This window comes from Ornithorhynchus anatinus, chromosome 10, assembly GCF_004115215.2.
Source record: "Ornithorhynchus anatinus isolate Pmale09 chromosome 10, mOrnAna1.pri.v4, whole genome shotgun sequence".
In the NCBI taxonomy this organism is placed as follows: Eukaryota; Metazoa; Chordata; class Mammalia; order Monotremata; family Ornithorhynchidae; genus Ornithorhynchus; species Ornithorhynchus anatinus.
Genome location: NC_041737.1, coordinates 39,335,307 through 39,350,894, shown reverse-complemented (window position 1 = coordinate 39,350,894; position 15,588 = coordinate 39,335,307). Strand labels below are relative to the sequence as shown.

Below are 15,588 nucleotides of genomic sequence, written 5' to 3'. Positions count from 1 at the left end.
CAAGGGTGAAAACTCAAATTTACTGCATCGAAGGAGGCAATGGTAAACCACTTCCATATTTTTACCAAGAAAATTTTATGGATACACTACCAGAACGATTGCAGATGGAGGTGGGGCGTTCTGGGAGAGATGCGTCCATGGCGTCGCTAAGGGTTGAAAATGACTCGACGGCATAAGACAAGACCACAAGCCAACCTGCTCACATGGCTTCTCTAACCCAACCTTCTCTCTCTACCTCCATCCCTTCTTCCTATCCACCGACCCCTTGCCCACGTCCTCCCTCTGGCCTGGACCTCCTTCCCTCTTCATATTAGACAGTCCACCACTCTCCCCATCTTCAGAGTCCTATTAAATTCTCATCTCCTCCCAAAAGCCTTCCCCACTAAGCCCTTGCTTCTCTGTCTTAGTCCTTCCTTCTGCACTTGGGTCTTGGCCCCTTATGCACTTTGATGTTTACTCCTGCCCTTAGCCCAATACTGCACTTGAGAAGCAGCGTGGCTTAGGGGAAAGAGTACGGGCTTGGGACTCAGGGGTCCAGGGTTCTAATCCTGGCTCTGCCACTTATTAGCTGTAGGACTTTGGGCAAGTCACTTAACTTCTCTGTGCCTCAGTTACCTCATCTGTAAAATGGGGATTAAGACTGTAAGCCCCACATGGGACAACCTGATTACCTTGCATCTACCCCAGAGCTTAGAACAGTGCTTGGCACATAGTAAACACTTAACAAATACCATCATCATGACCATCATCATCAACCACCCCAGCGCTTAGTACAGTGCCTGGCACATAGTAAGTGATTTACAAATACCACTGTTGTTGTTGTTATCCATCTGTAGTTTATTTTAATGTCTGTCTCCCCCTCTAGTCTGTAAGATCCTCGTGGGCAGGGATCATGTCTACCTACTCTTTGGCATTGTACTATCTCAGCACTTAGTGCAGTGCTCTGCACACAGTAGGCGTTCAGTAAATGCTACTGATTGATCATCACTCAGGAAATGGTCAAAATAGAGGAGAGATGCAGTGCTAAGTCCCACATGCTAATGGAGTGGACACTCTGTTTTACAAAGAAGAACCTGGTTTTCAGCTGGTCTGTCTCCTGTCTGGTAATGATTGGGTGGTCTATTATTCAACCTATGGGATGTCCTGAGAGTTTACTGCGTTAAGAGCACTGTACTGAGCCCTTCAGCAAATACAATACAACCGAATTGGCAGACCCAATCCTTGCCCACAAGGAGCTTACAGTCTACAGGAAGAGACATACATTAAAATAAAAATACATTAAAAATACATTACATTAAAATAAAAATATGGATAAGACTATCAATCTCCAGTTGAACATTCTCAACTGCTCAATACTACCACTTGATATGGGACCAGGAGTGTTTTATGTTCTTTTTCCCATTTTCAGCACAAAGCCTCCTCCACCATAGCTTCGGCTAGCAAGTTCCCCTACTCAGGAGCAATCAGTCAATCGTATTTATTGAGTGTTGAGTGTGTGCAGAGCACTGCACTACACACTAGGAAGAGTGGAGAAGCAGCGTGGCTCAGTGGAAAGAGCACGGGCTTTGGAGTCAGGGCTCATGAGTTCGAATCCCAGCTCTGCCACTTGTCGGCTGTGTGACTGTGGGCAAGTCACTTAACTTCTCTGTGCCTCAGTTCCCTCATCTGTAAAATGGGGATTAAGACTGTGAGCCCCACGTGGGACAACCTGATTCCCCTGTGTCTACCCCAGAGCTTAGAACAGTGCTCGGCACATAGTAAGCGCTTAATAAATACCAACATTATTAAGAGTGCAATACAACAGTAAACCAACACATTCCCTGCCCACAGGGAGCTTACAGACTAGAGGGGGCTTACACAGTTCATACGGACCCAAGAGGGGAGCGCAATGGCTGTGGAAATTTATTGTGGGCAGGAAATGTATCTGCTTATTCTTATATTGTATTCTCCCAAACGCTTAGTAGAGTGCTCTGCACACAGTAAGCACTCAATAAATATGACTGAATGAACTGTGGAGAGAGTGCAGGGAGGGTGGGAGGGAGCGGGAATCCCCCTGGAGAAATCCTCCAGGATCGTGTGACGTGGGCATGCTCTCTCATCAAATGACATGTGCAAAGACATCAGGTCACGTGGTGTGCCGATGTACATTTTAAATGTCTATTCTGTCTCCTCTCCTGATAATAATGAGGGCCACAAGCACCTCCATCACATACCCCATGGCTGCCGGGCAGCGGACTCTCTAAACAGTAGAAGAGTAGGCTGGTCCTGAATTGAGTCCAGACCTCAATGACACGCTGAATTTCTCTATTATTACCTAGCACAAAACCCTGAGAAACCCTGGTCGCTTTCAAAGCGACCCTAGGATGTTCTTTAAGCGTGAGATCAGACGATATGTTGGAAACAATAAAATAAAAGGCAGATGCTACTGAAATTTTAGGTCTCTAGTATCCCGGGAGATCTGCAGACTCGAATCTTATGAATCCTGCAGAGCAGGTTGGCCTGTGATTATGTAGAGTTGAATGATGAACACCAGTTCAGTTTCAGGCACATGGGCTTTAAGGTGGATCAGAAAAAGATGGATAATCTGTTTTATTTTTGCCAGTAAGAATGTTCAGCGTCACAGTCTAGCAGAGCGTGAAATCTTCCTAATGACTATGAACTGAGAGGGATTTATTAGACTCAGCTGCATTATTTCCCTTCCAACTCAGCCAGGGCCACCAATTTTTGAATGCTATATTTCAACTTTTTAGGAGCTTCAGATAGATGTGTTGTCATTGGGGATGGGAGAGAGAATAAAGTTACATTTCAGCAAAGTAAAGAAAGGAGTTGATTCGGAATCCAGAACACTGTACCATATCCAAGACCCTGACAGTTCGCCCTTTCACGTCTCTCTCTCCTTTGCGATTTAGACCAGAAACATGATAGCAAGAGTGTAAAAATGCCCTTAAATGATACAGCGATGGCTTGATTTAAATTTAAGCACACTAGAAGTTGACAGTAAACTGTAGCGGGTTTCCAACCAGCTTTTGTTGAGCTCTGAGATGCACACGTGTCTGAACGAAAGCTTTTTCCTTTTCTTTGTTTCAATTCTTGGGAAAACCTGCCTCAGTGGAGCCTTTGGCCTGCTACCAAATTGGTATCAATCATCCAGAAGTTGCCATTTGGCTACCCATGATGCATGTTAAAAGTGAAACGCTATCCTGGGGCTCCTTTAAATTTATGTTTCATCTTCTTTATAAATATCAGAGTGGGCCCCTTTGAACTGAAGGAGAGGTGACTTACCTGGAAGAGAACTTCTTCCAAGAGAAATTCTTCTTCCAGATTTCTAGGGTTAGAAGGAGCAGTCCAATTTATTATTAGTAGTAGAAGTATTAATGAACTTCTAATACTGCTACTAATAACAGTGGTATTCATTAAGCACTTACTATGTGCCAAGGACTGTTCTAAGCACTGGGGCTGACACAGGATAATCAGACCAGACACAGTCCCCAACGCATATGGGGCTCACAGTCTAAGGGAGAGGGAGAAAAGATATTTAAACTCCATTTTACAGATGAAGAATATGAGGTCAGAGCAGTGAAGTGACTTCCCAAGGTCACACAGCAGGCAAGTGGGGTAACTGGGAATGCAACCCAGGTCTCCTGACTCCCAGTACTGTGCTCCTATTAGGCATGTGTCAATAAACTTATAAGAGAATGAAAACTCAGCTTTGAACATGACTGCTTAGGCAGAAAAGCAAATGATCAAAAAAAAAAAATGCTGCTGCCAGCTCCGTCACTTGCTTGCAGGTGCAACCTCTCTTTCCCCCCTTCTCACCCCCGCCCTTTTTCCCCCTCTCTCTATTTATCCTCAGCCCATTCACTGCCCAGCGAAACAACTGGGTCTCAATAATTGTGTCACACTTAATACAAAATGATCTGGTTAAATGTCCAGGCAGTTAGTACAAATCTGGCTTCTAACCATCACTAACTGAAAACAGCTTCCCCTTTTCCTCAGCACCATGCAAAAACTCCACACGATCAGCTTCACGGCTTTCAACCCGAGCTTCCCATCTTCCATGTCAGCTCTCTTCACCCACTACTCTCCAGCCAGTTCTTCTTCTTCATAATAATAATAATAATAATGGCATTTGTTAAGTGCTTACCATATGCCAAGCACTGTTCTAAGCACTGGAGTAGATACAAGGTAATCAGGTTGTACATTTTACAGATGAGATAATTGAGGCACAGAGAAGATGAGTGACTTGCCCAAAGTCGCGCAGTAGACAAGAGGTGGAGCCGGGATTAGAACCCACATCCTCTAACCCCCAAGCCCATGCTCTTGCCACTAGGCCACGCTGCTTCTCCCAAGCTAACTTTCTAATTGTTCTTGGCTCATCCACCTCTTTCCATCTCATTCCTGATTCTCCCTAAAACTCTCCTTCCTATTTTAATCTGACTAACCATATCTCTGATTATGTTCAAAATCATTCTTTAATCCCACCTCTTCCAACAAGGCTTCCCTGATTAATTCCCCTAACCCCAAGTCACATCATAATAAACATTAATGAAAATAAAGCCATATCAATAACCACCTCAATATATAAATAATAAAACCATATCAAATCATCAGCCCCTCCAGCTTTTACATGTTTATACAGTTCCTTGGCACTTTCTCAGATATGTCACTCAATTATGCATCATCATCATCATCAACAATGGTATTTATTGAGTGCTTGCTTCGTGCGGAGAACATTATTAAGCACTGGGGAGAGTACAACAGAGTTGGTAGGCACGTTTCCAGCTCACAAAGAGCCTGCAGTCCAGACAGGGAGACAGACAATGTAAATAAATAATTTGCAGTATGTAATTTATAGGTGTGTAGATAAATGCTGTGGGCCCGAGGGTGGCCAAAGGTCACAGATCCAAGGGCAAGATGATGTAGAAGGGAGAAGGAGCTGGGGAAAAGAGGGCTAAGTTGGGGAAGGCCTCTTGGAGGAGATGTAACCTTAATAAGGCTTTGAAAGTGGGGTGAGTGGTGATCTCCTGTATATGGAGGGGGAGGGAGCTGCACGTTAGGCAGGGGGATGAGGGAAAGGGGCTGTTGGCAAGATAGATGAGATTGGGGCATAGTGAGCAAGCTGGCAGTAGAGGCGCAAAGTGTGCGAGCTGGCCCTTTAATAAGAGATCAGTGAGGTAAAGTAGCAGGGGGAGAGCTAATTGAGTTTTTTAAAGCGAGTGGTAAGGGGTGTCTGTCTGATGAGGGGGTAGATGGATAACCATTGGAGATTCTTGAGGCACGGGGAGACATAGCCTGAACGTTTTTGTAGAAAAATGATCTAGGCAGCAGAGCTAAGTATGGATTGGAATGGGGAGAGACAGGAGGCAGGGAGGTCAGAGAGGAGGCAGATGCAGTCGTCAAGGCGGGATAGGATAAGTGCTTCGATCAGTGTGGAGGCAGTTTGGATGGAGAGAAAAGACTGGATTTTAACAACGTTGTGAAGGTAGAACTGACATGCTTCTCCTGCACTTTCCCAAGCACTTGGTATGAGGTATTGCATTCAGGGAATGCTCAATAAATACCATGATGACTCCTACTATTAGCTCTGAGTCACCAACCCGGATCTCTTTCTAGCAACAACATTTGTCTTCACAGACTCTGTCCACCCTCAGTCATCATCATCATCATTATCATTATCTTCTTCTCCTCCTTCTTTTTCCCCTTCCCCTTTCCACTTTTTTTATGGTATTTGTTAAGCGTTTGTTATGTGCCAGGCACTTACTAAGCACTGAGGTAGATACAAGCTACTCAGGATGGTCAGTCCGTGAACCATACGGAGCTCACAGTATTTATCCCCATTTTACAGACGCAGTAGCTGCGGCACAGAGAAGTTAAATGACTTGCCCAAGGTGAAGCTGGGAGTAGAACCCAGATCCTTCTGACTCCCAGGTCCATGCTCTGTCCACTAGGCCATGCTGCTTCTCCTTCTCCATCTCCTTACCCTGCCCACTGTCCTCCTCTTTCCCTTTCCCCATCTCCTTCCCCTCCTTTTCCTCTCCTCTTCTGGTTTAAATTGCCTTCTTTGTAGCAGTTATAATCTGTGTCTGGACAAACAAATTTCTGAGTAATTTAGGCTCCCTAAATTAACTCTGGCTTCAGGTATTTGGTTGGAACACTTTTTTTTTGCTGAAATATTTGGATAATTTGACCAATGATACAGATAAATTATATAATAATTATAATAATTTGCATAATTAGTAATTATTATTTGGTAAGCACTAACTATGTGTCAAGCACTGTGGTACGTACCACACACTCAGATTGGACACAGTCCTGGTCCCACATGGGCTTCACAGTCTCAGTGGGATGGAGAACAGGTTTTTAATCCCTATTTTTCAGATGAGGATACTGACGCATAGAGAAATGAAGAAGTGACTTGACCAAGGTCACACAGCTGTCATGTGGCTGAGCTTGCGTTAGAACATAGGTCTCCTCACCTATGAGGAGGTTTTTTCTGAGGTTTTCCCCCTAGGTCCCACAATGAACCAGGTAATCCAGACGATCCATATCCAAATTGAGAAGCAACATGGTCTAGTGGTTACAACATGGGCAATGGAGGACCTGGATTGTAATCCCTGCTATGCCACTTATCTGCTGTGTGACTTTGGGCAAGTCATTTAACTTCTCTGTGCCTCAGTTACTTCATCTGTAAAATGGGTATTAATACTGTGAGTCCCTCGTGGGACACGGACTGCATCCAACATGATAAGCTTGTATCTACCCTGACAAATAGTTCAGTGCCTGGCACATAGTAAGCATTTAACAAATACCAACAAAAAAAAGATAAGATGCATATGTAAACTTCCATATGAATTCACTGACACCTAAACGGAATATAGTCCCTCGGGCAGGAAAGATGAAATGAACCAACTCAAGGTGGTACAGAAACGCCAAAGAGGATTATAGGATCAGTGGGGGTATGTGTTTGGAAATGATATAATTATCCACTCTGATAATAATAGTGGTATTTGTTAAGCGCTTACTATGTGCTAGTCACTGTACTAAGCGCCAGGGTAGATTCTAGCAAATTGGATTGGACACAATCCCTGTCCCAAGTGGGGCTGACAGTCTCAATTCCCATTTTACAGATGAGGTAACTGAGGCATAGAGAAGTAAAGTGACTTGCCCAAGCTCCCACACAGCCGGGATCAGAATCCATGATCTTCTGACTCCTACGACCGTGTTCTATCCCTAGGCCATGCTCCTTCTCTGAAATGAATCTTATTACTGGTGCCATTTTACCTCAAAAATTGTGGGTGGGCAGGTGTCTTGGGTCCACAGCCCATAATCGCACTTCTCTGCAGTAGTGCACCGGTCGTCACACCAACCGCACTGCACGAAAGAGGGAGCCGACAGACACTGCCTGCAGGACTTGAAGTGATCACAGCCAAGGCCATTCAGTGGGATCTTCGTTATCTGTTCAAAAGAGCCCCGACCATCCCAAAACAAAGGATAAAGAAATTAAAGGAGAGATTCTGAGTCATAGTCAAAGCGCATGGAGAAAAAGCTGCAGTCTTTCCCAAAGCACCTGCCATTTCTCTAAGTGGAAAGGAATTCAACTCATCTCTTTCCTCAGTGAGAGAGAGCACTGTGGGGTAAAGCCTGCATTATATAGTCAGTGCTGTGCTTTCAGTCCCTTTATCATCTGGAAAACTAGTAACTGTTGGCATTTCTGCTCTTCTTTAAAAACACCGGTGATTATGGCGGATGGATTTCTTGTTGGGAAGGTTTCACCCAGGGGGAGGGGTTACAGGAAAGAGGATAGGTCTGAGTCTTCCTCAGGGCAGAGAGGAGGCTGCTATATGGAGTTCCCCTGGAGCCTTCCTCGAAAACCCTACCTAGTGGTGTCTTGAGCAGGCTGAGGAAGGCAAACATCTAGTCTCTTATCTCCCAAACCTTATTCTTCCTCCCTTCTGTGTCACCTAGGCACTTAATTCTGTATCGCCTAAGCACTTTGATATTAGCCCCACTCCCAACCCTACACTACTTGTGTACATATCCTTATTCATTCATTCCACCGTATTTATTAAGTGCTTACTGTGTGCAGAGCACTGTACTAAGAGCTTGGGAGAGTACAGTACCACAATAAACAGATACGCTCTCTGTCCACAACAAGCTTACAGTCTAGAGGCGGGGAGACAGATATTAAAATAAAAAATAAATGACAGATATGTACATAAGGGCTGCTGGGCTGGGAGGGAGGAAGAAAGAGGGAGCAAGTCAGGGTGACGCAGAAGGGAGTGGAAGAGAAAAGGAGGGGAGAGGGGCTTAATCAGGGAAGGCCTCCTGGAGGAGATGTGCATATCCTTATACTATGTTGCTTTCATATCTGCAATATATTTTAGCATCTGTTTCCCCAACTAAATGGTTACCTCCTTGAGGGCAGGGATAATGTCCATCTAATCTTTAGTACTCTCCCAAGTGCTTTAATGCATTGCTCTGCACACAGTAAGTGCTCCATCAATACCACTGATTGATTAAATAAGCATTTAGGGTGTCCCAGGCACTGTGCTAAGCATTCAATCATATTACAATCCTATTTACTGAGCGCTTTTTATGTACAAAAGCACTGTACTAAGCATAGGGTAGATACAGTACAATCAGAACAGACACAATCCCTGTCCGACATGGGGCTCACCATCTGAGGGGAAGAGAGAACTAGTTAAAGATGAGGAAACTGAGGCAAAGAAAGCTTAGGTGACTTGTTCAAGGTCACACAGCAGACAAGTGATGGAGTTTGGATTACTCTCCCCCACTTCAAAGTTTTATTGAAGGCACATATCCTCCAAGAGGCCTTCCCAGACTAAGCCCCACTTTTCCTCATCTCCCACTCCCTTCTGCATCACCCTGACTTCCTCCCTTTGCTCTTCCCCCTGCCCCCCCCAACCCCACAGCACTTATGTTTATACCTGTAATTTTATTTATTTATGTTGATGTCTATCTCCCCGCTTCTAGACTGTGAGCTCTCTGTGGGCAAGGAATGTCACTATTCATTGTTGTATGGTTCTTTCCCAAGCACTTAGGACAGTGCTCTGCACACAGTAAGTGCTTAATAAATACGATTGAATGAATTAATTAATTAGAACCCACTCCTCTTGATTTCTGGTATTTTGCTCTTTCCACAAGCCCAAACTGCTTTTTTTGGTGCCACTGTGAGTAGGAAATAGCTTCAGCACCAGAGGTAAGAGAGCATTTCCCCTAGACTGCCCTTCCACTAAATGCCCAGGCCTAATCAGCACTAGGATGGTTTCCTACAACTTTATTCTTAATTCTGGGCTTCTCGCTGACTCTCTGTAGAACTAAGCAAATTTTCCTTCTTAGGGTGGTTCCCAGAACAGCCCGGACTCTTAGTTAACTGGAACATTCGACCAAGTGGCACCACTTGCTCCTTCAGCTGCCAGAGAACAAAGTCCAAACTGTCGCTTAGCATTTGATCTCTGAAACTGTGGGTTTCAAAATTCCTGCTGTTCCTAATGCCTACTGTCCTATATATGAATCTCCAGTCTAAAAACAAAAAAAACAGAAAAATTTTTCAATGACACTGAGTTGCTAGAAGGCAAACCCTAACTCTATGGAAATTCTAATGTAAGCACACACACCCTATTTTTTGGGTCCCAGGAATGTGGATCAAGAACTTGGAGTCCGTTTCAAATTTAAGTTTCCTGGCCTCTCTTTTCAGGACCACGATCCCCCCACTGTAGTGGTTAATATTCATTTTGGTTTATTTTTCTTTTCTTCATAGGGAAATAGAAAGCAGAAAGGAGGGCATGAATCACAATGTCCCAAATCCCTTCCTCCCGTTCAGTCCTTCAGGGTTAGCAAATAGATTTCCAATGTTCTCTGGAATTCTCAGGAAGAATTGGATGATTTGTTAAATGCTCAAACTAAGCATAGGACACGGACACCTCCTCCCCTCCTCAAACAAGCTGGGGGCTAGCAAGGCTTGCAGTCCCTGTCTCACCTTCTTGCCCGTGATGACCAGCGTGTAGCCATCTGGCATTGAAGAATTGACCACGATGACTTCGGGGGAGACCGGGTGGTTGTCCAGAAGAAAATCCACATGAGGGGAAGGTGGATCTGAGCGAGAAATCACAACCTGAAGGGAGAACAGAAGCTTCAAGAAAATTGACATGGCCCAGGGTCAGGAACGCTCAAAACACAGGTCACCTCATAACACCATAGATGAAAGGAAGGAGCTGTGAGGGAGAGCATATAGGTGAGGGAGAAGCAGCCTGAAAAATCACCTCCCCCAGACAGCCATCTGTTGTCATCAAGAGACAGAAAACTGGAATTTAAGACCGCTTTTACTTTCCCAAAGTGCTTTCCCATCACTTACCTTATTTCTCTCCCCATCTGTGTGTGGTAGGAAGAGGCAGAGACTATTCTCCCGATTTTGTAGAAGGGGAAACTGAGGCTCAGAGAGTTTGAGATTCAAATTCCCAACCCTCCCAGCTCACATCTCAGACTCCAGCTGGTATGTGGAGCTTTGTAGCTGAAGAGAGCACCCTTAGGCAGACCCCATCGCAACCTTCCCTGATTCTAGCTCTCCGTCGCTGGGAAGAGTTCTCACTGACCATGTATTGAGGGTCACCTACACAATACTTTGCACACAGTAATCGCTCAATAACTACAATTGAATGTGTGGACCTCTCCGTCCTCACCGGGCCACAGTCACACAGCAAGACACTTGCAGATCTGGAGCTGGAACCCAGGCCTCTTGACTCCTGGGCTCCCAACCCCCTGCTCAGGCCACTAGACCAGGCTCTAGGGGTAGAGAAAGCACAACGTCATCTTCTGAGGTCAAACAAGCAGTAAGTACTTCAGGAAGCCCTTTATTTTGGATCCAAGTCCCTCAGGCTGCATGTGAAGCCCATTTCTACCCTCCCTGGAGAAGAACAACTCATTGCATTCTTACAAGACTGTTTACCCCGCCCTCCCTGTTTCAACTTTCAACTTTCTCTTTCCCAGCCTGAATTGCCTTTATAACTTCTCCTCCAAGGTCCTATTTTCCTAAACGTATATCGTTTTTGTTTTCCTCTGGATTCTCTCCAAATTCTCCACACCCTGCTTTGAAACAATTTGCTGCCCTTGCTGAACTATTCAAATCCCACACTACGTTTGTCTTACGCTGCAATTTGGAAGCAAATTCCCAACCCTCCCAGCTCGCATCTCAGACTCCAGCTGGTATGTGGAGCTTTGTAGCTGAAGAGAGCACCGGTAGGCAGACCCCATCGCAACCGTCCCTGATTCTGGCTCTCTGTCGCTGGGAAGAATTCTCATTGACCAGGTATTGGGGGGTCACCTACACAGTACTTTGCACACAGTAATCGCTCAATAACTACAATTAATAATAATAATAATAATGTTGGTATTTGTTAAGCGCTTACTATGTGCCGAGCACTGTTCTAAGCGCTGGGGTAGACATAGGGGAATCAGGTTGTCCCACGTGGGGCTCACAGTCTTAATCCCCATTTTACAGATGAGGGAACTGAGGCACGGAGAAGTTAAGTGACTTGCCCACAGTCACACAGCCGACAAGTGGCAGAGCTGGGATTCGAACTCATGAGCCCTGACTCCAAAGCCCTTGAATGATTGTGTGGACCTCTCCATCCTTACCGACTCAGAGCATGACAGCGCTGTGGTTGCAGGGACCCCAAGGAACAGCAGAGTGAGACACAACACTGCCTATTGGTTAGACCTCGGGCCTGGTAGTCAGAAGGATCTGGGTTCTAATCCCGGCTCGCCATCTGTCTGCTCTGTGACCTCAAGCACCTCACTTAACTGCTCTGTGCCTCAGTTACCTCACCAGTAAAATGGGGTTTAAGACTGTGAGCTCCATGTGGGACAAGGACTGTGTCCAACCTGACTAACTTGAAAATATCCCAGCTTTTAGTACAGTGCCTGGCACATTGAAGGCACTTAACAAATACCATTAAAAAAAAAATGTAGCAGGTGGAGATGGAGGAGGGAGAGCAGGCTGGTTCTCTGGAAACGACTCTGGGACAGACCCTTGGGAGGGTCTAGGGAAATAAATCAATCAGTTGGGTTTATAGAGCACCTAATTTGTGCAGAGCACTTGGGAGAGCACAAGAGAGTCAGTAGGCATGATCTCTATCCTCAAGGCGCTAGCGGGAATTTCACAGGACAGGCTGAGAGGAAGCAGGTTGGTATCCCACAGCCTTGATGTGAGCCTGACGCTGCCAGATGCTTCGCCCACCATACACTGCCAAGGACTCGGCTGCCAAAACTTCGGTTTTGAGGGTGGGCCCGAAACGGGGACAAGGATTTAAGGTCTTTTCCACCTGTGAGAGGACTAGCTCCTAAGAGATAACAGTGGGCAGGGAAAATGTCTACCAACTCTGTTATACCGTACTCTCCCATGTGCTTAGTACAGTGTTCGGCACCAGTAAGCGCTCAGTAATTATGACTGATTGATAATAGCCAATAGCCTTTCCAGCCCTGTCTAATAAGAGTAATAACTGTGGTATTTGTCAAGCACTTACTATGTGTCATGCGCTGCACTAAGCTCCAGGGTCGTTACAAGGATATCAGGTTGGACCCAGTCCCTGTCCCACGTGGGGCTCACACTCTTAATCCCCATTTTACAGATGAGGTAACTGAGGCACAGAAAAATGAAGTGACTTGCCCACGGTCACAGCAGAGAAGTGGCAGTCACGACTAAAACCCAGATGCTTCTGACTCCCAGGCCTGTTCTCTTTCCATTAGGTTCTCATAATAATAGTAGTAGTAGCAGTGGTAATAGTATTTATAAAGTGTTAATTGTGTGCAGAGGACTGTAATAAGTTCTGGGGAAGAGTATACAGTTGGAAATTAGACTCAGTCCCTGTCCCTTGGAGAACTCACAATCTTAAAATAACGAGTTGTAAGGAGGGGCTGGCAACAGATCCATCAATGGTATTTACAATCTTAAAATAGAGTTGTAAGGGGGGGGCTGGCAACAGATCAATCAATGGCATTTATCAAGTGCTTACTGTGTGCAGAGCACTGTATTATGCACTTGGCAGAGGAGAACATAACAGAGTTGGTAGACCTGCTCCCTACCTACAAGGAGTTTATACTCCAGAGGATACACATACGGATACAGATACAAAAAGTACGAAGACTAGAAACTTTTAGGTTTTATTAGAGACCTGGGATGAGCAAGGTAGTGAGTCCAGCTCGAGAAGCTGTGGAGCGGTGGTCCCCTTGTCCCTGGAGTGACTACCTAGACCAGGGTTCTCTGCTAGTCCATTTGCCTAGAGGGAAAGTTCTGGGCATCCCGAAGTCTGACTTATCCCAAATGCTGCCTCGTCACTACTGAGTTCGTGATTGTCATCCAGGTATTTGGCAGAGCATCTGGGTCATTTCATCTCTGCTGCTGATTCCGACTGTTCTGCACAGAATGAGCTCTTAATAAATATGATTGAATGAATGTTTGCACATTCTTCTTCCTCCTCCTCTTCCTTCTCCTCTTCTTCATAATAATTTTTAGTTAAGTGCTTACTGTGAATCAAGCACTGAGGTAGATACAATTAATCAGGTTGGACACAGTCTCCATCGCACAAGGGGCTCACAGTCTAAGTAGAAGGGATAACAGGTATTGAATCTTCATTTTACATTTGAGGAAACTGAGGCATAGAAAAGTTAAGTGACTTGTCCAAGACAAAAAGCAGATAAGCAATCACATTTACTGAGTGCTTACTGTGTGCAGAGCACTACTAAGCACTTGGGAGAGTACACAACAATATAAGACATAGTCCCTACCCACATCAAGCTTGGCAGAGCTGGGATTAGAACCCAGTTCTTTCTGATTCTAGACCCAAGCTTTACCCACTAAGGACACTGCTTCTCATCTATCTATCTACCATTTATCCCCACACAGGAAGCAAACTGGTGGCTGCAGTGCAGTTTAAAAGGATCGAGAGGCTTCGAAATGTCAAGTGTTATTTAATATCTACTGAATGCAATTTTCCCTGGACCTTAGATACTATACTCCCTTAGAGCAAGCCAGGAAGTTCTGGCAGCCAGGCTGACTCTTTTAGCTACACCGTGGAGCTCTGAAGCTCAGACCCAAAGCTATGCTGGTAGTGGCAAACTGTGGAATCTGTTAAGCCCTTACTCTGTGTCAAGAACTGTGGTAAATGCGATATAAACATATCATTCATTCATTCGTTCATTCAACTGTATTTATTGAGCACTTATTGTGTGCAAAGCACTGTAGTTAGCGCATGGGAGAGTACAATATAACAGAGACATATTCCTGCCTATAACGAGCTCACAGTCTAGAGTTTCTATCCCCTATGGGGTTCACAGACTGAGAGGAAGAACAGGTATAATCATGACCATAATTATGGTATTTGTTAAGTGCTTATTATGTGCCAAGCACTGTTCTAAGCACTGGGGTATCTACAAGGACATTAGCTTATACACGGTCCCTATCCCATATGGGGCTAACAGCCTAGATAGGAAGGAGTAAATCCTCATTTTTATCCACAGAGAAGTGAAGTGACTACCCAAGGTCATTAAGCGGATAAATGGCAGAACCGGAATTAGAACCCAGAACCTCTGACTCCAGGCTCACTAGGCCTTTAAGCCACACTGCTTCTCTAAAGTTTGTTTCCATTTTTACAGGTGAGAAAACAGGTGCAGAGAAGCTAAGTGACTTCCCCAAGGCCACACAGCAGGCAAGTGACAGTGCCAGGATAAGAACTCAGGTCTACTGATTCCCGGGCCTGTGCGCTTTCTCCTAAGCCAGAGAAGCAGTGTGGCTTAGTGGAAAGAGCACAGGCTTGGGAGTCAGAGGTCATGGGTTCTAAATCCAACTCCACCACTTAGCTGGGTGACTCTGTCCAAGTCACTTAACTTCTTTGTGCCTCAATTACCTCATCTGTAAAATGAGGATTAAGACTGTGAGCTCCACGTGGGACAACCTGATTACCTTACTCCAGTGCTTAAAACAGTTCTTGGCACATAGTAAGTGCTTAACAAATACCATCATCGTTATTAATATTATAAAGACCAGGTTAATTTGTATATCCCCCTGGACTTAAAACAGTGCTTGACACATAGTAAAAGTGCTTAGCAATCTATTAATGATAATAATAATAATGATAACAATATGAAGAGTCACTGAAGCTCAAGTACCTGTGTGAGGGCCTATGTTACCAGAGCAACATGAGTGACACCTCTGCCTGACCCAAATTGTGGAAGGAGGGTGGGTGTCCAGAAATATCTTCTAAGTGTCTGGGGACTGTTCTGCCCTAGTGCGGTGTGAGGTGTGGGCATGAGGTGTGAAGGGGTGGGCAAGAGGCTAGAGGCATAGCCCGCACAATGTCTTCTTATTCCAGAAGAGGTGGGAGAGTGGCAGGGCTTGGGAAAAGGTATTCTGAGTACTATGCCCAACTGGGAATCCAGGTTGCCATGCGATTCCCCCAAGCGCCACGATGGAAAAGGTTTTCCTGGGGATCTGGGCCCCAGGTTGACTGGAGTGGTGGTGACAGAGCCAGAGGCTCATGGTGATGGGACTCCCGACTCACATCTGCTCAAATT

The 15,588-nt window shown here is 45.2% G+C and overlaps 1 protein-coding gene across 1 annotated transcript in view; it reads right to left on the bottom strand.

Moving 5' to 3' along the window:
• The window catches only part of MET (MET proto-oncogene, receptor tyrosine kinase), a 119,860-nt gene that overhangs the window by 52,774 nt on the left and 51,498 nt on the right, over positions 1-15,588 (bottom strand). Inside the window, 2 exon segments of the mRNA NM_001242736.1 lie at positions 7,282-7,455; positions 10,001-10,135. Coding sequence (NP_001229665.1) covers positions 7,282-7,455; positions 10,001-10,135 — 309 coding nt within the window.